This window comes from Pundamilia nyererei, unplaced genomic scaffold (assembly GCF_000239375.1).
Source record: "Pundamilia nyererei isolate P.nyererei 1_Seehausen unplaced genomic scaffold, PunNye1.0 scaffold00046, whole genome shotgun sequence".
In the NCBI taxonomy this organism is placed as follows: Eukaryota; Metazoa; Chordata; class Actinopteri; order Cichliformes; family Cichlidae; genus Pundamilia; species Pundamilia nyererei.
In genome coordinates this window covers 3,055,469-3,079,389 of record NW_005187447.1, presented here as the reverse complement: position 1 = coordinate 3,079,389, position 23,921 = coordinate 3,055,469, and the positions used below count along the sequence as shown (strand labels likewise).

Here is a 23,921-nt window from a genome sequence, read left to right as displayed (position 1 = left end):
ATGTCATTCATATCCTTACTTCCTTCTTCGAACCGTTTCGTCATGAACAACTTTCACACGCCACTAACTCCTAATGACTACGGGCTAAAACAACCTGGTAAAACAGGAACATCCAGCTGCTGGGAACTCAAATAGTGAACTGCATACACTCAAACAGCTGTGAGAAGCAGGATCCTCCATCTCCATGGTTGAAGTTGTTACCACAGCGACCCATCGGGCGAAGGGGATGTAAACATCCTGTAACTGGGGACAGGTTACCTACCTTTTCACCACCAGACTGAGGGTCTTGTGGGATCCCTTTACGAGGCAGATTGCCTCCTGTCTATATCCAGTCAGGGGAATCTCGTTGATGTTGACAAGCTCGTCTCCCACCTGCAGACCCACAGCTGCTGCTTTACTGCCCTCCTCAACCTGGAAAGCAGACACAAAACAGAGTTACTTCACCTTCAAGCAACTCAGTGGTGTCATAGGACCCTAGCTGTATGTTTATGAATGCAGTTGTGATCATTTTAAAATTATAGACACATTTTTCATAGTAATTGATCCAATGGTGTGGGCAGGAATAATGGAAAGTCACGTGCAGATATATTTGTGTATGCTATTTAAGAATATACTTTACAACAATTTTCCAATTCTGATGGAACATTTCATTTGTTCAAATTACGACTAACCTTCCTGCTGCCTAATATTATGAATTTAGAAACTCGATTTTTCTTTAATGCCTCTTTGGTATCAAAGAAAGTTGGTAACAAAGCCTTAATGATTTTGATTATAAATAAAATAGCCTTTAAATATCCGATATTCATAATCTTTTCATATGGAAATATGCTTGACTTTGTCAGCTCAAACGAAGCTCCTTATAGTTTTAAGAATTGTGTCAGGGTTCTGTTTATTTACTAGATTTATTTTGTAGTTAAAATTTCTTTTTTTTTTTTTTTTACATTTATGGTTTATTTGTTTTGTTTTTGTTCTGTTACATAATTGTGTGTTTTTTTTATTACCAGTTTGTTTGTATAGATGTCCTTGACATCTGGAAGGATTTATCCAGTTAAAACATATTTTGGGCGCTATAATGTTTTGCAGTGAACTGTGACTAACAGACCCCGAGTGGAGACATTTACTGCTCCAGAAGCCTTGAGGCAGATACTCAATGCACAAGATAAAAACTGTTCAACCTGACTGATCTTTGTCAGTTAAATCCTTTTGGTATAAAAATGACTGGAAAGCAAAATTGTATAATGTACAGGTAGGGTACACATCATCTGGACAACATAACCAATGTCCCCAAGGAATGGAGAAAAAAAAAAAAAGCTACTCTGAAGAGTTACTCTTCTGAGTAGTAAGAAAGAAATATATTATAAAAGGAAATTTCACTATAACAACTTACTTCCAAAAGTAAGTTACCAGATTAAAAAGGCAAAACAGTGAATTTCTTGGCTCTTTTGGGATGACTACATCTATGAACATAACGTTCCAAATTTAATTATCCTGAATGCAGCCAAGACAAAGAGTTTTCAATAGCCTGCTTAACACAGGTCTGTAGACTTTTTCTGTTACTGCTAGACTTAAAAAAAATATATTCTCGAAAAAAATGAAAACTAAATCAAATAAAAATGTTTGAATGTGTTGCCATTACAACTTTTATTTGGAGAGAAGAACAAGACCTCTTGAAAGTTTTATGTATGCAAGGAAAAAAAAAAAACTAATAAACTCCTCCATCAAAAAGAAGAAGAAAGAAAAACAATAAAATGAATATGGATATAACAAAAGCTTGCCCGATGGGGTAGATTTTACCCTTATAGTGATTATTGTTACATCATAGAATAGCTAACAGCTCCCTCTGTACAGAGTATACAGTTTAAAAGAGACTTTTTATATCTTAGAGGCTCCCACTGCTGTGTTGTCAAAAAGATCAAGTATCCTGATACAAACTAAGCCTGGTGTTACTTACTGCCTCTCAGCACTTTGAAACTACTGATAAGCAAATCCCTGATATTTACTGTAGTTTTAAAAACCTTCTGGTGTGACCTTAAAATGTAGTGCTTGTGTAACGGCTGCAAACACGAGTTTTATTTCAGTGAATTCATTTAAATTAAACTGTTATATTCTTATTTATCTAATAAACTGTTCAAAATATTAAAAAAAGACAAACCTTTAAACCCAAATGTCATGTAAATATGACATTTTAAATAAAGCCACATTTTATTTAGGATTATTAATTAAATAAACAATTAAAAAATGGTGTGATTGTATGATTTTTGATTATCATAAACGTTAGTTTTAATTTGCCAATAGTGGCTAAATAAACAAATACATAATTGAAATACAAATACAGACTCACTTAGAGCCCAGACATAAATCTCTAAATACAGTGGCATTTACCGCCATCCGCCAGTGGCTAATATTCAACTACCGAGCCAACTATGCAGTATCACACTGTCTGCCATACCAGTATAATACCAGTATGTTAACAGTATAAATTTTTACATGATATAAAAGTGTCACACTGAGATATCAATGACATACTGTGTGTTTATGCTCCGTAGTGTACACAGCAACAACCCAAATGTGTCTGAGTGTGAGCGCAGCGAGTCGGTCTCAGATGTCAGCTCCTTAGAAGGGAGCGACAGTGTTGTGAAAAATATTTCTTAATGTCTTGATTTCTTTTTAATTTTTGTTTCAGATCAAACTGTTTTTAATATTAGGCAAAGATAAAAACAAGTAATTAGAAACCAACAAACTTGTTTCACCACTTGAGGCAAAAAGACACCGTTGAGTACAACTGGGATACCAAGGCACGTGAGGAGAAAATAACCATAGCGGGTGATATGTGGGCAAAAGTAAACAAACTGGCTCAAGCAAATGTCGCTGGAGCGCTTGTTAGCTGCACTCCTTATGACAGCAAACGGTGCAGAACAGTGAGTAACGGCTAATGTAACTGCATCCGTCTCACTGCTATTGGTACTATAATGGTGTGGCTGCTGCTGGCAAGTTGTGGTAGTAGAGTCACTCTTTGAATTAGGCAGTGCGTTATCAATGATAGCAGGTCATGGGAAAAGGAGGATGGAAAACGCACTTCATTTTCCTTGAAATACTGTGACTGAATTCTGAGGCTATATTGCCAGCTGCTAGGGTCAAATCAACGGATTGGTTTATAAAACTGTATTAAACTATGTGTTTGGAGCACCGGGCCATTTCCTGTTGGCCCGAAGGTCATTTTTACCTGCCATGAACAGCGAGCCATGGCTCAACAGCAAGAAGGAGTGAGTTGACAAGCTTATGAAGAGTTTCATTTTAATGTTTAATGCTTTGTATTTCAGTCTAACAAATATTCTAAAATGTAGGCTGTTGGTATAAGATAATTGCTTTGTGTCTTTAAATGCTATGACTGCTGAGTTTTTGTGCATGGTCTGGTTTCAGAGTGATACATTTGATCCAAGGTAAATAAGAGCAGGTGTCCTTAAACACACACTGACATTGAGGATAATGCTAACATCTAAAAATTGAATGTTGGTATCATACTAATAACACGCAGGGACAGAAATATGTGTGCAAGTCCTTACTTTACAGCTTTTATAAAGACATCACCTTCCTTAGCTCATATTTAAAATGATTAACAAGCTTAAAGATGACTTTAATTATAGTTCTTTTTTCATATTGGTATTTTAAACATTGCTTATTGAACCGCAATTTCACATTGTGATTCATCACCATGAAATACTTTCATTTTCAAAATGGCAACATAGCTACATTCTGCTTTTTTAATAAAATTCAACATTTTTAAAAATGTGTCAGAGCCGAGTCTCTTGCTGACATTCACTCTCTGTAGATTTTATAGAGTAGCAGTGACAGAACACACACTCCACTGTTTATCAAAATGAACAGCAGGCCAGCAGACTTCTAAAGAGACGAATCAAAGGTTATAAAACACTTCAAAAGGCTGCTGAACAAGCCGGTGGCGTGATGATGATGAAAAAACAAACTGTTCTGCGTTTGTTTGAGAGGGGAAAAAACACCTGGAATAGCACAAAGGGATGTATAGCGAACACAGTGAACTTCTTTTAGATACACTGACTGAAGCACAGCTTACACAGATGGGAACCCTGACGTGAGAAATCGTGAGGGTTCAGAAGGTCAGAAACTCAGATGTGAGACGTGCATGATGGCATGATGGTCAGCGTGGAAAGAAAAGCTGCAAGACTTTGCTTGGCGGTTGGCACATTAACATACAAAAGTCGAAATCTGCAGCTGATTATCAGTCCTCCAAGCACTCAACCTGAGAGAGGGGGGCTGCATGACTCAACTGCACAAGTATGTGTAGGTTTACAGACCATTCCTTCTTATACAGCCTTTATCCTCAGAGCCCCAGATAGCACTAATCACACTGCAGCCTATTTTCATTTTTCTGTAACGCGGAGGGATTTTTATGCTGGCTGGAGAGATTCCTGATCTGATCCTGATATGGTCATGCTTTCTGTAGAGAATCACTGATACATTTGCTGAGAGTTACAATGTTTAAAAGTGCTTACAAAACACCCTCAGTTTCACTGAAAGTTGAAACTACTCCCACTTGTAGAAACACTATAGCCTGTACTAAGAAACAGAAATCGCACTGAGTTTCCCGTGAAGGCAGTTTTAACTTAGTAGTTTTGGTTTGGGTAAAATTAACATAAAACGTCTTAAATAGAGGTGTCAGACACCAGGAAGCAAACGGTATAACGGTATAGAATAAATCTCGTGATGTTTTTCCTTTCTCTAAACTTTCTCCCTTTTGTGGCCCCAATCCCATTTATTCTTACTGAAGGCCAAGGGTGCTGGACTCATTTCAGATGTGAAAGGGGCCAAAAAGCATAAAAAATAAAAAAAAACCTTAAAAAAAACCTTTAAAAAAAAAAAAGGAAGAAGAAGAAAGTAAGAAGTTCATAAAAGTGGTGTGCTATGATTTAAATGTGGTATTTTGTGTTGGTTAATGATGGAGAAACCTAAACAGCCAAATATGGTAAGATTTAAAACTGCAGCAACACATCAGCGTGAAGAAAAACAAAAAGGATTCAGGATACTGCTCGGGTGAACTGTGGTGTCCTCATACCCCGTAACCATTTGTACTAGCGCTTGAGCCACGATGTACTTGCTGCAGTCTCATAAACGATAGGTGGTGCTAGTTTAGGAACAGAGGAAAGCAAAAAAGGAAACAAAACCATCGCTAAAGATGCTCAGGTTACAAGACAGCTTGTGTGGCAGCAGTTGTGGAGTATGGAGAGTATGAATTACCGACACATCCACACAGGAGACAGATGGATGTAAATGAAAATCAGTGAACAGTGAAAATTATAGCCAAAAAAACCAAAATAAACTCATCCTGGATTAAGCGAGTCTTTACCAACTATGGGTGTGACATATAGGGTTAACTGGGCAACTAGGACCAGAAGAATCCACTAGAGGCCAACCTTCAGCTAAAAAGATATGAGGTGCTGTCAACGAATAGTCTGAATTTGTTTACATAATCAAATACTTGAAGTTCTTTAGTCTTGCTAACGCTTTCAGGGTATTTTTATACGTAAAAGTAACAGCTAATAGCTGTAGCTTGCACATGAAAAAAATACATATACAACCTCATACTTGACAGGTGCTAAGAGAGAAGTGGGGCATAATACCTATTTAAATGCCCACTCACAACTGATACAGTGGCATACTCGGGAGCTGGCAGGTGAAAGAGCATTTAATGTTTGACTTGTGTTCCTATATGCGCAGGAACACTAACTTTTACATCACAGAAGGACAGAAACAAGTTTTAAAAAATACCTTTAAAAAAAAGAACTTTCAGTATAGAAATTGAGGTAAAAACTGTTTTCTTCAAACTGCTGTTTAGGCAGTGCACATACAAGAAAAGCTGTTTTCAAGATCAGCAACTTGCCCATGACACCCTTGGGCTACATGCAAGTCTCTTCATTTCATACAAATTAACACGAAACATAGAAAAGAAGATTTGAATAATGTAAATCTAACGGTTCCGGAGAACAGCTTAAAAACCACACAAAATGTCAAGGCTTTTGTTCATATGACATGAAGGCAGGGGATTCACATTGCTTCTTCCAGCATGTTTCACCATTAAAGCTCAATCAGCATGAACCATACCATGCTCTTTGTTTACCATCTCCTTTCAGGCTGCAATCAGTTTGACTGCAGCCATCCTGGACTCCTCAAAAATAGCCCTCTGTCCCCATGTGGGTCATGAAGGGAAGGATGTGGTGGCGATGAGGGTAAGGGATGAGTCTTTTCTACTGACAGATCTCCTGCGCAGTGTGCTGAACACACAGCTTATGTATCATGTTTGCACACATTACTAAGAATAGTCACTGTACTTTGACAAAGCTCGAGCAAGGAAGGAGAAAAAAAAAACTCACTGAAAGTAACCCCAAAGTGAACTTTTTTTTTCAATAATATTGAGCACTTTTTAAGACACTTTACAAACATCTGCTTGTGACCCACACATCTGTGACAGTTATTCACCTCGATATTTTATTGCCATCAATTCCAAGCAGGCGGGAATAAATTACTGGACACCATTTCTGTCATGACACTTTCAGAAGTACAAGTGATAGAAGAGTATTCACACTTCTTTTGAACAATCTGTACCAACTATTTTGAGTATGTTTAAAATTATATGCTCTAAATCCATATGGCGTACTAAAAACAACAAACAAAAAACTGAATATGGAACGGTTTCCAAACAAATACCAGAGCAATCCGCTGCTTCTTCAGCCAGACTTTCATCCTGTGGCTGAACTCCAACTCAGACTAGAGCTGGTCACCATTGTTCTGTTGATTAACTTGGTGTAGCAGCACTCAAAGCAACTGTCCACTTGATGTAGGTTTTGGTTAAAGTGGATCTTCAGAACCTGCGCTTTGTACTATGAACCAGGTTCAACATACCCAAGATATGAATTCCTCAAAGTTTCTTTTTGGGGTGGCTTAGGCTCAAGATGTACAGCAGATCATCCATCAATAAGAAGGTTGGCGATCCGATCCCTAGCTGCTCTAGCCTCCTTGCCAAAGCATGCAAGATATGAGGTTCCTGACAGACATCTCTCTGTTCTGAAGTCTTTTGCCCCACATGAACCATAATCCTGCTCTATGAATCATCGTTTCTTAAGCGGTTGAGCAATTCTAGAGCACTCAAAACTACGCGGTCACAAAGAGGATTCATTAATTGCTAAAACCTGTTCACCTGCGCGTGATTTATCACAGCATGTAAGCACAGAGACATTGAAGGATGTCTTTAAGAGGAAACTATATGTTGCTACATATAAAATGTAGCCCTTAGTGGAGGAAACATATTAGGGCTGCATACCCAGCTGTCTTGTGTAAAACAGGATTATTTAAGTTTACTGGGGCTAAGGGCTTTAAGTCCACGAAGACCTTGAGCATAACTGAGCTATGAGAAGAATGTTCAGAATTTTAATTAGATCCAGGATATTTTTAACCAGTAGCCTGAACCTGTCATCAAACTCTGGGCCCATTTACAATAAAATATTTAACTGAAGGGACCTAAGAGAAAAAGAGCCAACAAAAGTACTGATTTAAGCAGACAAATAGGGAGACTATGCCCTTTTGGTTGATACATGAAAGACATACTTGCCAAAACCAAATTAGGTGCTTAATGCTCATTACTCACACTGAAACTGGATTTCACAAAAAGTCATGGACCTATTAGAAACCAAAACTAAGAGGAAAAACTATGAACTGTAAAGAGAGGTGTAGTTTATTAAGACCGAAGCCTTGATGGCACAATGTCAGTATTTTTCTTTGTTTTTTCATATTGGGTTAGGTCAGTGATGCCATTTACATCAATCAACTTCCCTGTGAACTGGCTGAAACTGACTCTCACATTAATATAGCAATAAAACTCAAGATTCAAGGATAACCTTTATTGTCAAAGCACTGCAGTGCAGAAACAATGAACCTGGGTAGGCAATCCTTGGTTAGCCTTCGCAAAAAGTGGATTCTCTCCACAATCGTTTATGGTCACTGGACTCAGGGCATTTTTTTTCTTTCTGAAATCTGCCACGGCCTCCTCTGTCTTGCTGTTGAGCATAAGACTGCTACTGGAGCTGCCATGTTCATTACCTCTCGCCTGTGTGTATTCTTATTGTTGGAGATAAACCAATGTCTTTTGGGTCATCTGTTCTGTCATCTTGTTTGACAGTAAAGATTATGGATAAAGAGTGAATACAGAAGAAGGCTCAACCTAGACCTCCTGGGGAAGGCCTGTGCTCATGGTGATAGTGGGAGATGTGTTTGAGTAACCTGAAATTCTGTAGAGGGTTCCTGGAGGTACGGTTACATTTTTCTGTTTAATGCCATGCTTTACGTCAACACTCACTAGAGAATAACTCATGCGTCACCAGACCGAGATAAGCCAACGTTTCTAGTTAGAAATTGCCTTGATTGCTGTGACAGTCTCTGTGTACTGATAAAAGGCATCTATCCATCTATTTTCTGCCTCTTATAGGACAAAACAGCTGAGCAGAGTGGAGGTTTGCTAATGACTTGGAAGTCTGGAGCTATTGCGGTGATTACTGGTTTATTTTCAGGTAGCATTAGCAAAGAAATATCTCCAGTGTGGAACAGCGTAAAGCCCTGAATGCATTGTTTAGATTTGTGTAAACACAATCCAGTACATTCTTGCGCCTTGTATGACGCTTGACACTCCGGTGAAATTAACGAAAAGGTGTTAGCTTGGTTAAAGTCCATGGTGACAGTGAAAACTTCTTCTGGATGCAAGTTCTGATATTTGCTAATGGCAAAGTGTAGCATTTCATGTACTAACATAGCATTAGTTTGCAGTGTTATTTAGACTGCAATTATCCCTTGAGATGATAGAAAGGCCAGGACCTAACCATGATGTATTCTAGGTCTGGAATACACCATACAATCATACTTTGCAATGTTATTCTCAGTTGTACTTCATCCAACCTTTTAACAATGGAGCGAATATGGTTGGATGTGGTAATTTGTAAGGTGCAGCCTTCAGCCTGGAATATATCCCCGCTCCCTTTATGATGTGCTGCCATCAGGGCCCTTATTTGGCATCTGTCTGCTTGGATCGTAATCCAAGCAGATCACGTTACTGGAGAAATCTCAAATCAAATTAATTTTCACTCAAAAATATGAGCTACAAGCAAACACTATAAGACTGAGATGGCTGTAGGTTAGTTCTACTTCAATGGCGAATTGAATTTAACCCTTTAACATAATAAGGTCCAGGCTGTCATCACTGATAACCCCAAGCTTAACTCTCTGCTATCGAAACATGTACTTTGTTTTAAAAAAAACTGTTCTCAGAAGACTTGGGAAACAAAACAAAATTATCATTCTAACTGGAACACATCAAAAACTATTCAAATGCTTTTTCCCTAAAAGGGGAAAAAACAAGGTGAGGGTTTGTGTCATCACTGATGAAGTTTTAGACCTCACAGGGTTGACTGGGGCTGAATGTCAAATTGGATACTGGAAAGTGAAAAGTGGGTGAAGTACAGGAAACTACCAAAGGTGTGAAGTTCCTGCATTGTCATGCTTGAGTTCTGATACAGCGCGACTGTATCTATGACACAGCCTGACGGGTACTTTCCCAGAAATATGAAGAGATGTAATCATGACACAGACCCTAACAATATGCAGTATAAACACAGTATTTTGATGAGGACAAAGAAGATAATGGGATAATGTGAATTTTCATAACTAACAATCCGTGTATGGAGTTGGCTGGTTTTAAAGTGTCCTCTTTTCCACTGTGTCAGTAAACATAACACTTGTTCAACATTTAGCAGCTTCAAGTTAAACATGATCAGTTTCACTTGTGATAGCAGAGCAATGCAAACACACCAGCCTTGAGTATAAGTGCAAACAACATCACGATGGCAGGGTTTCAGCATAGTGTACTACAAATGTAGCTGAACATGGCCTAGCAGCACACCACTAGTCTAACTTTTCTTCAAATTGAACAACTATTAAGAGTTCATTCTAGCTCACATGTGCCACTCTTGCACATGAAGGCACAAAAACAGCCAACAAAGGATTGTGATGTTTTTGTTGACACATGTCCAAAAAGACTAAAACTAAAGAGAATTCCTCTCTTACCATTTTAATACATATTATTGTTTAACTTAAGTTAGATTGTGTTTCTTTACCAACTAAGGCATTTTTACATGACTTGTTTTATTAGTTTTTGTTTACCATGTTCAAAGGCTTACCCTCCAACTAATCTGCACTTTCACCTACGTGTGTCATTGTTTGGGCAAAAAGGAGAAATGCTCTTAATTTTGTCCTCCTATCAATCAGAAAGAACACGAGGTTTGGTTGCATCATCGTCTAGTTAACCCAAATAATTCACCAACCCACCTTCATAAATCACTGCTTATAATCTGAGAGCCACTCCAAAAGAGCACAAATCACTAACCCCGATTTAATTCATCCCATCATGCCATTCCAGTAGGCTTCGAACTGTCATGGATAATTCACTACATTTAGAAAATCAAACAAAGCAGCATTCCTCCCCAGATCCTGGCACCACAAGCTTTCCTCCAAATGAAATCTACCCCAGCACAAAAGTAAGAGAAAGCAAATATCCAGGTGAGATATAATAACACTGACCAGAGGCTAAGTGACAGCTAACTAAACTCTGTTAAATCCTAGCCATGACTAATTCACTTATGAGATTATTAAGAAAAATTACACCAACTAGGAAAGAGTCTGAAAAAAATCAATTAAATATTTTACAAATCAAAAGCTGCGAGTAAAGAGTTAACATCTCACCATCTGATCCAAACAGGTCCGCTTCTGTTGGTCCTTATTATGATGTTCAGGGCCAGAACATTAGTAATAAATACTGACACCAACAAACCAAAAAACTACAGCATACCATGAAATGGATAGCTCGTAAACAGTTAGGATGCGAGTCATTTCAATCACGTTTGCGGGGTGGCAGTGGTCCTAAGTGTCCTGTGGTGGAGTTTCATCCATCTGGGATGGACTTTGGAACGTCAACACAGGAATGGCAAACTAAGTCCAAGCAGTGCCACAGCTCCCAACAAACAGCAGCTGGTATTTTACAGAGTCAAATAACTAGCAAGGTCTTTTGTTGTCAATCATTACACAGTCAACAGAGAAATGAGCTTACAGTGAGGGTTCATTGAGGTCTGAGAGCTGACTGGCAGGCTCTGTGGTTACACACTCTCCTCCTGCTGGGTGCTGTACGCAAACTGCAGCTCACGTAAACACCCACATAGCAAATGAGATATGGTGCTTGACCTGTTTAATGTTTAGGTTTCGGGGATTTAAAATGCTGACTTTAGTCAAATAACAGCAGCTCACACTGAAATATTACACAAGAAACTGAAAAAAAAAAATTATGAAAACACATGTATGAATGAAGTCTGTACCAGGGATGGGCAACATCCTTCTTCAGAGGGGCAGACTGATTTTGATTTAGTAATCAACAAGCACCACACTGAATAACATAATACACATTGTTAGCGGTTTTTCCTTCTATTAAAAGGACAATCCACATTCTCTTCGTTTTAAAGTTCAGTCAACACCACACAGTGCGCACCGACCCTTCCCATCTCATTTTCCTGTTTTAGCAGGCTGGTCGCTGTTACCCTCATCCTGTGATTGGACGAACTAACTCCACCGTCTTGAACTGCAGCTGGTGACGGTCAGCCTTATTCTGCTGTGAGCTGCTGCCCAAAGCTCTCTGAGGCAAACCATAGCCCAAGATGATGGAGCTTGAGTCCATCCGAGGGATGAGAGGCTCAGTGAAGAATCAGCTGATATTTGCTCTGTTTTTTAATGCAGGTGCACACTGTTCCTGTCCAAGGTACACTTTTTAAAAAAATGTTGTTTTAAATAGAGAGAGAGAGAGAGAGCAAGAGAGAGAGAGAGAGAGACATGCAAAGGCCCCCTGGGTCGGACTTGAAGCCGGAGCGGCCGCTCTCAGCCGTATGGCACGTGGTCAGTGCCCTCAAGCTACACTTTTTATTGATTGTGATTGTTTTTTTGTTTAGTTTTTTTTGAAGCGGGGAGGTTGTTTTGTTTGAGGACATCAGCAGCCCAATTGAGATCGTCAATTTGTTGTATTTTGTCCATGGGTGATCTATGACAGCTATTGAAAATTTACCAAACCACTAAATATAATCATTTATAACATTTCTTTAAAGTCCTTAAATCAAAATTGAGCAATACATCAGACTAAAACTTTGACCTCTACATCCCTATGAAAAATCAGAGCATGGCATCACTGTCTGAATAAAAAATAAAAAAAAACATTTAAAAAGATGAAATTCAAAAGCTTGATTAAATTTTTAAAAAAAGCATTAGATCCTGCTCTCTGACTCACAACCTCAGCACTTTAACTCTTACCTGTGTTTACTATAAAAAGACTAAATGAAAATATTTACCTTGGTTATGAGCAGTGGCTCCCGGTGTTCAAGTCCCCCTCTGAGCGTGAACCCCCACGGGGCACCTCCTGACAGAAATACTTCCACCAGCTTGAAGCTCTCACAGTCTCTGCTCCTCTGATCCAGATCTCCTGATTTCTGCACCACATGCCAAAAGCTCTCCGTTTCTGTACAGCGCAGATCATTTTTATATCCTTCAGCATCCATTGTACTGCTATAAAAGTAAAAAAAAAAAAAAAGGAGAGATAGATATCCAGTCAATATATCATAATGGGTACCGTTCTAAAATAATAGTTTACCACAGGGGACTGTTTCCATAAGGCTTATTGTTTGGTCCAGTCTATTTCTAACGCATACCATTTTAGCACAGTTTGTTCCAGTGATATGCTGATGACACAAAGCTGTAACTCCCATTGAAATCAACTCAATGAACTCATCACTTTCTGCATCTCTTCCACTGGCTAAAAAATAAACTACTGACTTTTTATTAATAATGTGTCACATACCAGTGGCTGGAAAAACTTAAAGACTCTGAATTAGACTGGTTGATAAGATGTTTCACTGTAAATTAAGAGCTATGTAACCACCAAGATGCAGTTTGTCACCAAGATCACACAAAAACTACCACAGCCATACAGACACTTACTACAAACACTATACGCCTCATAGGATTCATATCTTCCTTCAAAAGACATAAGTTCTTGAGGTGAATAAAGGGCCTAAAGGTCATAGAATAAAATGCTATCTTTTAGTTTGAGGCATTTTGAAGATCCGTAGGACTAGAAAAGCACTTCATAAACACCAGTTCATCTCCAGTTTTCATATGAGACAACATACATGATGCCATGGCTATTGATACATCAGTATAAATCTTCCTGGCGTATACCACAATACCTGTATTGCATTTTGTTGATATTTTTTACTAACTGAAGTCCCTCTATTGAGCTTTTTACTTGGCAATTATTTGTTAATTTTTTTTTTTTTTTAAACAGAGCTCATTTCTTTGTTTTACTTTTTAAAAATGTTATAAAACTCCTTTATTTTGTTTATTTTTACCTTACTGAGCTACCTTGTCTTGTCAAGTTTTGTACTTTATTTGAGCTATTTGGCGGCATGTTATATTTAATGTTTTGGCTGCTGCAACACCGGCTCAACTTCTAACCAGGATTCCTTCTGTCCTCCAAATTCCTGAGTGTTGACCATATTGAAAAAGTCTTTTAGCACAGAACACATCCTGACTAAAAGATGGGCCTGGTATCAAAATGTAGGTTAAAAAAAAAAAAGGGAACCTTTGAAATAATGTAACATTTTTTCACCAGCCACCTATCCCATATGCAGATATGTCATATAAAAGTCTACCCAAAAATTTGCAGTTTTTGAAGTTTTCCTCCAGTGAATCATCAGGAGACAGGCAAAGGTTCCAGAGTGCCAGTGACTGTTTCTGTTACTCTGTTTCACAGACATTAAATTGATACAGCTGCTATTGAAACTCTGTTATATCCCATGATAATGATGCTCAGAGCTGATTATAGAAAAAAAAAATGGCCCAAACAAAGATTTTGGCTTTTGATTGACTTCGCAGTACTTTGTGACAGACCATAAAGTGTTTTTCAGCCATGAAAAACTTATGTAGATATCTCCCGTTGATATGAACTTGTGAGGGTTTAAAAATGCTTGAAAAAACTACATTTCAACCCACCCGTATGTACTTCGAGGCACTCCAATTCTGAAAAAATTCAGGAAATGAAGACAAAACTTTATTTAACATACTAAAATTACTGAACAAAATAACATAAATTGATTTTATATGAAATGAGCCACAGTGCAGATTAGATTATATAAAAAAGTGACGAGACAGTAAACAAATTAAGAAATAAAAGGTAAACTGGGAAAGTAAAAACACTTTGGAAGCTGAACTGAGCGGAACTATAAGAAATAAAACATATTTAAAACTAAATAAAAACGCCTGAAAAATAACACGGACTCTGGTTACAGTGACAGAACATTGGATTTAGGGCTCTTATTTTGAAAGGAACCTAGCACGAACATGCAGACTTTCATTTATTAACTTCTTTAAGTCATAAAATATCTTCTACGTCCATCTGTACGGAGCTCTGCGAGACTAAAGCAGGAAACCTGTAACACCTGTTGTTGTCAAACTGCAGACAGGGTGATTTAAACTTAATGCTCTTACATGCGAGAGAATTAAACGCACCAGCAGCACAATGGAAACCATCCTCGGCTCAACCACCAAATAAGCCGAGTAACACCGACCTGGTCGCTCACATAGGCAACACAAACTTCGTCCCACACCACCAAAATCAAAGAAAGTCACCTACTCCATGAGGTGCGCAGCTATTTTGGGAAAAATATTACAAAAGTCGCTCTGAAACGGCGGACCTTACCTGAGAATCCAAGTTTTGGATGAACCGGTGAACAGGAAAGCTTCGTCGGGTTGGCACGGAGTAATATCCCAGGTTTACGTTACACATACTTCATCTTTTTTAACTGGTTTTATTTTAAAAGGAACAACTTTTTAAAAAATAAATCGTACGCTAACTCTTAAACGAAGTGGCGACCTTACGCTGTTTCAAACGCTTCAGCTCCAGCCGTATCCTCCTACTTCATGTTACAAACCGAGAACGACACACTGACACACTCGGGAGAGGTTAAATCAGCTAAGCTAAACTAGCTCCATCCATGGACTGCAGGGATAACAAGTGTGGCAGAACAAAGCTGCAGCGCAAGCGCGACACCTACCGTTAGCCAAAAGGAAAGGCGGGAAGAACAAGCAAGTGTAATCTAAAACGGCTAATTTTAGTAATAATATTAAATAAAAACTGACAAACACGTTACGTAGTAACTATACCTATATTTCTACTTTCCCACTTTATTTAGCCAAATAAATAACCTATTTTTTGGGTTTTAATCATGGACAGAGACAGAATTAAAATTATTTTATTAGCTAATGTGCAGCAGCACATGTCAAAGAAGTTGGGAAAGGTGCAAAACAACTCTGGAAAAGTAAGAAGTACTAAAATAAAACAGCTGGAGTAACATTTCATAACTAATCAGACTGTCAGCAGTTCAGTACCATGATTGCATATAAAAACAGCAGCTTAAAGATGCACAGGTTCTCAGAAGTAAAGATGGGCAGAGTTTCACCAGTCTGCAAAAAAATGCATCTACAAATTACAGATTAATTTCAAAATACTGTACCTCAGTATAAACTGTGAAGACTTTGTATTGTAGATCTCATGATCTACAGTACATCTGTGCAAGCTACAAGGCTAAAGACCACTTCCAGAAATAACTGTATTATAACAGAGTTCACTGTACCATCCAAAACCAAAGGTGAAAGCTCCATATGTGAACATCATCCAGCAATACTGTCATTTTCTATGGGTCTAATTTAGTTTAGAATAGACCAAGGTAACTTAGAAACTGCTGTGTGGTTAGATGAATCAGAATTTGAAATTTTTTATGCAGAACATCAATGCTGCATCCCTGACAGTGGTTCAATCCATGAGAGCTACTCAAAGATTTTGATACCCAGACTTCACGTGCGCTCTGCTGATATCTGCTGATGTCTGATCTGGTCAGCATCTCATTATCTACAAACTCGTTAATAGCACTGATTAATGGGTTTCAGGCCTAAGAAGCAGAGCGGAAGAGTGAGAAGCAGTGTGCAACTGGATGCAGTTGTGGATGGTGTGATAAACTGTTGTTGTTCTACTTTTACAATAATTAATTTATTTGAGTTTTTTTTTCTTATTTTGTTGTAGCTGTGAGATCAGTTTTAAAATGTAGGCAATGTTCAATCTGTCTCACAATCATTGCTCTGTTTTTTTAATACTGTCTTTGTTTTAGCATAACTAAACTAATACCACGTTATTCCAAATAAAATTTTAACTTTTCTATTAAGTTCTTCAAATGCAATTAATATTCAAATGTGTTAGCTATGTTAGCTTTGTTTATTAGTTAATCCCAGTGTACATTTTTCCTTTACAATCTTTGATGAAATAATCTTAATTATTTGTAAAACTAATAAAACTTTTAAAACGTGTGCCTCTTAAAAGTGTGGAAGACGCAATTAAAAAACAAACAAACAAAAAGAAAAACACTAATCAATGTATATTTATGAGTACAATATTTTTTTCTATTTCATATCCTCAAAAATTCATTACTGTACCTTTAAACACATTCAAATTATTGTTTAAATATGTACACAGGCAAAAAAAACCCCCAAATATTAGCCACGTAATTGGGCTATTTTCTCATACGCTTAATTTTACTGTCATGCTTCTTATTCCAAAAATGCAGAGTTGCTAGTGTAGCTATCCTTGTGAATATCATGCATTCATATTATATTTTGGTTCAGAGCCATTAAGTAAATAAAAAAGTAAATAAATAAAGCACACATGAATGAACTCTGAATATTATGAGCTGCTGTATGGTTATTATGTGCACTAAAATTTTCGTTATCAGTTTTTACAATACAGCAACAGCTGCTGCAACTATAATGCTAGTTTTGCTACCTCACCACCTAGCCGTTTGGTAATGAATAAAAGACTTAAAGAGAATATAAACCTCCGATCGTCTCATTTGTCTGTGCGCTACTGCTACAGCTATCACGTTGCAAAGATGTTGTTTTTCGTCTCTCTGTCGGTGACTTTATACAATCACGAGGAATAAAAGTCCGATAGAAACTTATAATTTTCTGAAACGTTGGAGAATGAAACGAAGGCGGAATCCACTCAGAGCGTTCCTTTCCATGACAACCACAACTACGGATGGTCGGTTAGCTCAAACTAGATGGGACAACGATTCGCGGAAGTGGGTAAGAGGTGAAAGTTGACGAGTAGCCATCACATAAGTTTTAAACTATCGGAAAACTAAACTTTAGAGTTTAAAAGGCATAGTTAGAGCATGTTAAATAACTTATTTTAATCTATTTAGACTAAATACATAAAGTATGTTTAAGAACTGGTCAAGCTGGCTTGGAGCAGAGAAAGAAAGCGGCCAAGTTACAGAAGAGCCTGCTGATGCTAACGAAGAAAAACGCTTTAGTGAAATAAACAAACCGAGCGACCAGCAGGGCAGAGATGCTGGGACAGATGCTCAGCTTCTCCAGAAAGCAAAAGGTTTCAGTGGTGAGTCCGCTGCAGTCCACATATTGTTGTTGTGTTTCTTATTGTTTTGGTTTTGTGGTCAGTTTTTATAGGTTTTTAGCACGATTTGAGCTTTGGGGAGAAATCATTGATTACAATACAAACAAATCAATTTGTGATGATAGCTGCCTTATAGTCATCCACTATCAGATTTGACTTTCATTATAGTTAACTGAAATTACTTATGTTTTAAAATTGCACCTCTTGTAGTTTGTTTAGATGATGCTCATTTTGGATTCTTTTGTAAATGCAACTTTCACTTATGATTATTTTTGATAATGTATTATTCTGCTGATTATTTTCTCCATTTGTTGATTAATTGCAACTATGCAACACAGTAATGTGGGTTTTTCTGGCTTCTTTACAGGTTACATTTATAATTTTGCCAGCAGCGCCTCAAAAAAATTATCTGAGTCCGTAGTAGAAACAGCTCAAACCTTAAAGAAGAGCGTGGAGGAGAGGAAAATCAGTGGAATTATTGATAAGGTGAAAAGTTTCATCTATTGTCTGAGGCTGATATCAAGTTTTTACTATTTAGGGTAAGTTTGGAATGTTTGAAGGTTTGTTCTTCTTCCCTTAGACCATTTTGGGTGATTTCCAGAAGGAACAAGAAAGGTTTGTTCAGGAGAAAAGAGCTAAAGAGTATGGTGAGTACTTCTGTTGTGTACTTATGACATGAAATGTAACAAAAGCTCTTTTGATTGATGTAGATGTTTGATTTAAAATCAACAGTGCTGATGCACAGAAAATGCGTTTTTGTCCACAAACATGTGGACCAAACTGTATATCGGTTTTTAATCATTAATTAAAGCTTACATTTAATTGTAGCTGAAAAATATTTTCAGAACACCTCAGAACATCTCTGCTGCTTTTTGCCGCTTGTAGGTGCTGCTGTGCCTCCATGGGTGGGTTATAATGAAGAGGATGCCATACAGGAACAGATATTAGCTCTCTCAGCTGTAAATATCTTTAAAAAGCATTTCATTTATAATAGAAAGTTACTTAATTATGCCTCACTGTAACTTTACTGCATTGTTTCAGGATAAAAGAAATTTTTTGCGTGACCCCCCTGCTGGGGTGCAGTTTTACTTTGACTTTGACCAAATGTATTCAGTCGCCATGGTTATGCTAGAGGAAGACGAGCTCCTGAGGAAGATGCGCTTCCATCTGGTCCCCAAACAGTGAGTGTGTCATAAGTTAACTGCGTTAACTGCTGTGTTTTCAATGTGAGCCTCCCTGCATCCCTCAGGGGTGACTGCGTTTTCCTCCATGCTGTTCTCCTCAGGGTGAAAGAGGAAGTCTTTTGGAAGAATTACTTCTACCGCGTGTCTTTGATAAAACAGTCGGCTCAGCTCACAGCTCTCGCAGCCCAACAGGCGGCTGAGTGGATTGATGTGAAGAAAACCTACCCTTGCAAAGATACTCATCAAAACGGTACAGTCTGCTCTCTCCTGTAAAACCTCTGCATTAGATACTGATGTTGATTTTTAAAGCTATGATATGAAAATTGATAAAATGTAAGAATGTACAAATATGACTGTAAGTATTTGTGTAATTCTTTATCTTAGTATTCAAGGAAGATTTGTTTTGATTTTGACTGATAGCATTTCTAGTTAGAACAGAGAGTGCAGGTTTATTGTGCGATAAAGCAAAAAGTGAGTTAACTTCTGGACCTTTCTGAGCATAGAGTGAAACACGTTTTTATTTAATGGGCCACATACAGTCCAGTTTGATCTTAAGTGGATTGAATGAGCAAAAACGCTGCACAGCAACATAAAAAGTCAGTAAAAAAATTTCCTTTTGAAAAGGTACAAGTAAAAATGTATTCAGTGAACAATCCATTAAAAATGGCAAACAGACGGAGACGTCAGAAGGAAAAAAAGTGCGATCCCATCAGTATATCTCATTACATCAACTGCACATCTATAAAGCCACAAAATATTCACATGTGAATTATTTTGTAACTTAACTAAAACATCCGTGTGCTACTAGATCGTAACATTTAGATCTTAACATGCTTTTTGTGTAGTAATGTTCTTAAAACACCAAGAGTTGCAGTGTTTTGAATAATTGTACTTATTTATTTATTTTCAGTGTTCATAGTTTGTAAAGTTTTCATGAGCAGGATTAGACGATTTAACGTTCCGTTTCTGTTCCATCAACGATATGGTTGACGCTCGTGGCTTAGACTGCGTCCATAAGATGGGGAAATGTTTTAAGAAGTCCTGTTTTTAAAGGCTGAGTGTTTTCGTCATTGCTTTTTAAAAGGTAGATGTCACAATGAAGAGGACGTCATAGACAATACTCTCATACATAGTCAACTTGTAAATCCGAGACAGCTCAGTTGTGTTCTCGAAGAAATCAAATGCTTTAGAGTGAGACCACAAACTAATTGGATTTTCGAATAAAGAAGCAGAGGGTCTTTTCGGCCCTAGACTTTTATACATCCTGACTTGCAACCACAGGCGTCGCCCTCTGCTGGTCATTGGAGAGCATTCAGGTTTAAGACATTTTGGGGTTGGTTTGAATTTTCAGACCCGGCAGCTCATCTTTTATATACAGTCTGTGCTTAAAGGCAACGTTAAAAGCACCATTAGGTTTGAAAAGGCATGCTCTTCGGCTCCAGGTAATGATGTGATTCCAGAAGCAGCATTTTGATCAGTAGGATCTAGCTCCACCCTCCTGCAGACTGATGCATGCTTTTGTATGAACATATAGTGTGAAAACTAATTTATCTTTTCTTGTTGTCCTGATAGCAGTGGGATTTAAAAAAAATGTTATTAGTATTAGAACATTTTGAATATCACATTTTTCCCTTAAATACCTTTTCACAATGATGACATTTCATTTATTTATTTATTTATTTATTTATTTATTTTTGTAGATGCAGTTAAATCAAAAGCCAGCAGCCTCCAACCAAAATCAAGTGAGGTAAGATTACCTGTTTTTAACCTCTGAGATCTAAACAATCCTAAACAAAGGCTGGCAGAATATGTGGTTTCTGGTTTTCGAAAGCTTTTCTTACATATCTCAGTTATCAGAGGATTTAAAAAAAACAAATTTAAAATGTTTTACTTTTCTTCATGTTTGTGATTTTAGTGACACGGAGTGAGTTTTTCTTATCAGTGGTTAATGAAACAAAACAAAACAAACCTCAGCAGCATGCTATGATACCTACGTGTTATAAATGACAACTTAATAGTCTTATAAAGGATACAGTAAAGGATTATTTTACTGTTAATATTTGCTGGTCATTAATATTGAATTTTTTATTATTTTGACAAGAGATTCTTCAGGTTAATTCTGATTGGCACGTGTTTTATAAGGGGTATTTATTTTTTAATGATTATCGGCTGTTTTTGTGGTTTTGTGATAAATATTTAACTGCTACTGCTCACTCTCATAACTTTATTTGAACCGAAAACACAAACTTTTCATCTTTTTGTTGGTTTTGGTGCCTGAATTTAACCAGTCAGCTGGTGGGGAAAAAACAACTGTACAGAGAGCGAATCAGGACACAAAGAATGACCTCCAGGTTCAGTTATGTGATTTACACCACCGCCATCTGATCTAGATAATATTTATACACACACTACTCTGCGACCCTTAATCATTTATGAGGTTTTGCAAACGCTGTCATTTCATTGTTTGATGGTAAAAAGTTAACTAATTAAAGGTAATAGTTTTATCATTTATTATTGCTGCAGAAAGGTCATTATAAAGCAGATTTTAAAGCTGAATCTGAGCTTCTGTTTGCGTTATGAAAGGATGAAGAAGAGCTCTCCACCAGTCTGCAGCTGTCTGAATTTGTAAGTGATACTTTTGACTCCTGTGAGATCAACAAGGACGACCTGTGCAAAGAGATGCGAGAGCTGGTTCTGGACAAGAGGGAAAACCTAAATCCAGAGCAGGGTGAGTGCTGTGGTTAAACTGGGACATTGTACTGTGTGTGTGTATGTGAGCTCAGTGTGGTTTTTTTTGTTTGTTTCTTTGTTTGTTTTCAGAGGAGATGCCAGACTGGGAGAGAGAGCTGCAGGAAGAACTTCAGGAGTACGACGTGTTGGCTGACAGCGAAACCCACGATGATAACTGGGACAAGGAGATCGAAGAGATGCTGAGGGAGGAGAGTTAGAGTAATGAGCGACACCTTCAGAGGCGCTTTGGTGATTTCTTACATCTTCGGTCTTCCAACAGCTCTCTGTGCAATCATGCGCTCCCCAGATGAAGAGCTGGGAAGTTTGCATTCATGCGTGTTTAATTCAAAATGTGAAGAGAAAATGGATGTTACAAAGACAATGTGTCTCACATTAATAGAAGTTTACAGTATTTTTTTTTTCTTTACTTTGCCTGATTTGTTATCAGGATTAAAGCTAATAAAGATATTTTCTCGGTAATCTAGCTCACTCTGAAGCACCAGGAAGCAAAAGCTTCCTGGTGCATCTGGTGTAAAAGTCTGCCAGTCAAGCATAGAGCTTTGTTACCAGTTACGGCAATGGACTTAATCTATGAAAGATGGACGCTACTTCTGAGCACTGAAGTGGAGCCAGTGTGGAAGTGGCTGTACCCTGCATTCTCTTAACAGCCAGCAGGGGGTGACTCTTGTTTCAGAAAGACCTCCAGTTGTGTAGAGGTTTATGGTAACTCAGCCTTCAGCTCCTGTAATCCATGATCTCCGTAAACATGTTTGTGATGAATTCACAGCCTGAATCGGTAGTTTCATGTTTTATTGAACACAAAGTGAAGCTCATTTGATAAATTATTGTATGGATTATGGACAATAAAGCAGGATGTGCTTCAGGGCGGGGCTAAGTTGTGATTGATAAGTCATTAACAAATGAGCTTACAGCATTCTTGGGTTTCACAGTCAGATCCATTGTACCTCGGTTTTAAAAAGCTGAGACACTAACGATAACCAGTTTGGGTCACATGTGACATCACAGTGGCTGTGCCCATTATTTATATACAGTCTTTCATCTTACATATTATGTGAGGCTATGGCAAAAAAACAAGCAACACACTGAAGGAAGAATACAAGCGCTGCTTCATTTGCACAGCAGGCTTGTGTGGAAGCTACATTTCTAGCAGAAATTATATATTAAACCGGACTATGAACAGTGAAGATTCTCTGTAATTCATTAAACCAGAGATTTTAGTTTTGATCTGGAGAATTTCATGAAACCAGTGAAGTATAACTCTCAAAGTTTATCCTCGACTGAGCCACCCTTTTTCATACATACAAATGATTTGTTGGTTTGTCATGCTTTTTAAATGCTGTTAATAAAATACCTACAGGCTTTGGACTCCATGTATTTCACCAAATTTATTAAACAGATGAGTGAACATGCAGGTTTTTTGAATGCATTGTTTAATGTGAAACCATGCCGGTCCGAAGCAGTCTTCCTCTTGTTTATGTTTTTTGGGACTTTTCCCCCCTTATTTTTGTACATTAAAGATGTTTTTCTGCAGTTCCAGACATCATTGAAAAGCTGTGTGGTGTGAGTGAGACTTGAATGAATGAGAGGAGCCCGGCTGTTTGTGATACTCTCTCTTTATTGCTGAACCTGACAACAAAACATTAACTTCCTCTTTCTTTTTTTTGTCCATTTCAGACAATGATAGCTGTAAACACATCACGCACAGGCTGCTCGGCACTCACGCTGAAGCTGCTGTATAATTCACTTTATACACAGTATGGAATAGCATCTGTTCTCCATAAGTCACACTGCCGATATACTGTAAACCACACACTATCAGTTGTACATGAAAAATGCTCATGTGAAGTTATAGAAAACAGCCAGAGGCTTAAGAGTAGTTCAAAGTGTAAACAAGCTGTGACGTTTGGATTAAAACAAACTTGCACAGAGCAGAAAATAGACACCACTTTATGATATTTGTACAGTCCTGTGCCCAGTGTGTCAAAAAGTGGACCTATTATGTTTTTCCTTATTATCTGTCTTATACTATAATGATGGTGGATGTATGTAAAAGTCATTTCTTTGAGCCAAAAATTTAGTTTCAGGCAGTTTTTCTTATTTTTTGGATATCCCTAATAGACACGCCCACCTGCTGTAAAACAAGTTTACAAGGGGCAGCCAATCAGGAGCAGCTTGACTAGCTTCAGGAGATGAACTGAGTGGCTACATTTAGGCCCAGATTATTTTTTTAACTGCGAATCATGCAAAGCGACACTAACAGAGTCAAAGAGAAGGGAAATCAGCAGAACAGGTCCACTTTAAATGTGTGAAACATTTGCTTTTTCATCCAAGCGGCTGTAAATTATTTTCAGTACATT

At 37.8% G+C, this 23,921-nt stretch overlaps 2 protein-coding genes across 5 annotated transcripts in view; one reads left to right on the top strand and one right to left on the bottom strand.

The window, feature by feature from the left end:
* The window catches only part of shroom2a (shroom family member 2a), a 46,976-nt gene extending 29,878 nt beyond the window's left edge, over positions 1 to 17,098 (bottom strand). The window contains exons 1-3 of one of the 2 annotated variants that reach the window (XM_005732369.1): positions 17,049 to 17,098; positions 12,459 to 12,672; positions 263 to 411 (exon numbers count right to left, since the gene is read on the bottom strand). In XM_005732369.1, coding sequence (XP_005732426.1) covers positions 263 to 411; positions 12,459 to 12,665 — 356 coding nt within the window. In that variant the 5' untranslated portion in view covers positions 12,666 to 12,672; positions 17,049 to 17,098. Of the gene's footprint in view, positions 1 to 262; positions 412 to 12,458; positions 12,673 to 14,863; positions 15,175 to 17,048 lie in introns of those variants that run through there. The other variant, XM_005732368.1, reaches the window with a different exon arrangement.
* Positions 17,099 to 17,110: 12 nt separating this feature from the next.
* Positions 17,111 to 23,093, top strand: LOC102193271 (synapse-associated protein 1). Of its 3 annotated transcripts, none has more exons than XM_005732366.1 (10): positions 17,111 to 17,298; positions 17,443 to 17,611; positions 17,997 to 18,115; positions 18,210 to 18,276; positions 18,515 to 18,588; positions 18,671 to 18,810; positions 18,915 to 19,063; positions 20,514 to 20,560; positions 21,397 to 21,541; positions 21,634 to 23,093. In XM_005732366.1, exons 1-10 carry the CDS (start codon positions 17,194 to 17,196, stop codon positions 21,759 to 21,761), a joined length of 1,143 nt encoding a protein of 380 aa, XP_005732423.1. In that variant the 5' UTR covers positions 17,111 to 17,193; the 3' UTR covers positions 21,762 to 23,093. The 3 variants fall into 3 exon arrangements, with proteins under 3 accessions (XP_005732423.1, XP_005732424.1, XP_013766105.1); XM_005732367.1 differs by having other exon boundaries at positions 17,241 to 17,298; positions 17,418 to 17,611; XM_013910651.1 differs by having other exon boundaries at positions 17,280 to 17,294; positions 17,418 to 17,611.
* Positions 23,094 to 23,921: the final 828 nt, after the last annotated feature.

Excerpts from the sequence above, each read along its gene's own strand:
- LOC102193271 (XM_005732366.1), top strand. The coding sequence starts at position 17,194 with ATGAAACGAAGGCGGAATCCACTCAGAGCGTTCCTTTCCATGACAACC. Across the intron at positions 18,116-18,209 it reads TCAGTGGAATTATTGATAAG|ACCATTTTGGGTGATTTCCA; the intron begins GTGAAAAGTTTC and ends TTCTTCCCTTAG. Across the intron at positions 21,542-21,633 it reads AAACCTAAATCCAGAGCAGG|AGGAGATGCCAGACTGGGAG; the intron begins GTGAGTGCTGTG and ends GTTTGTTTTCAG.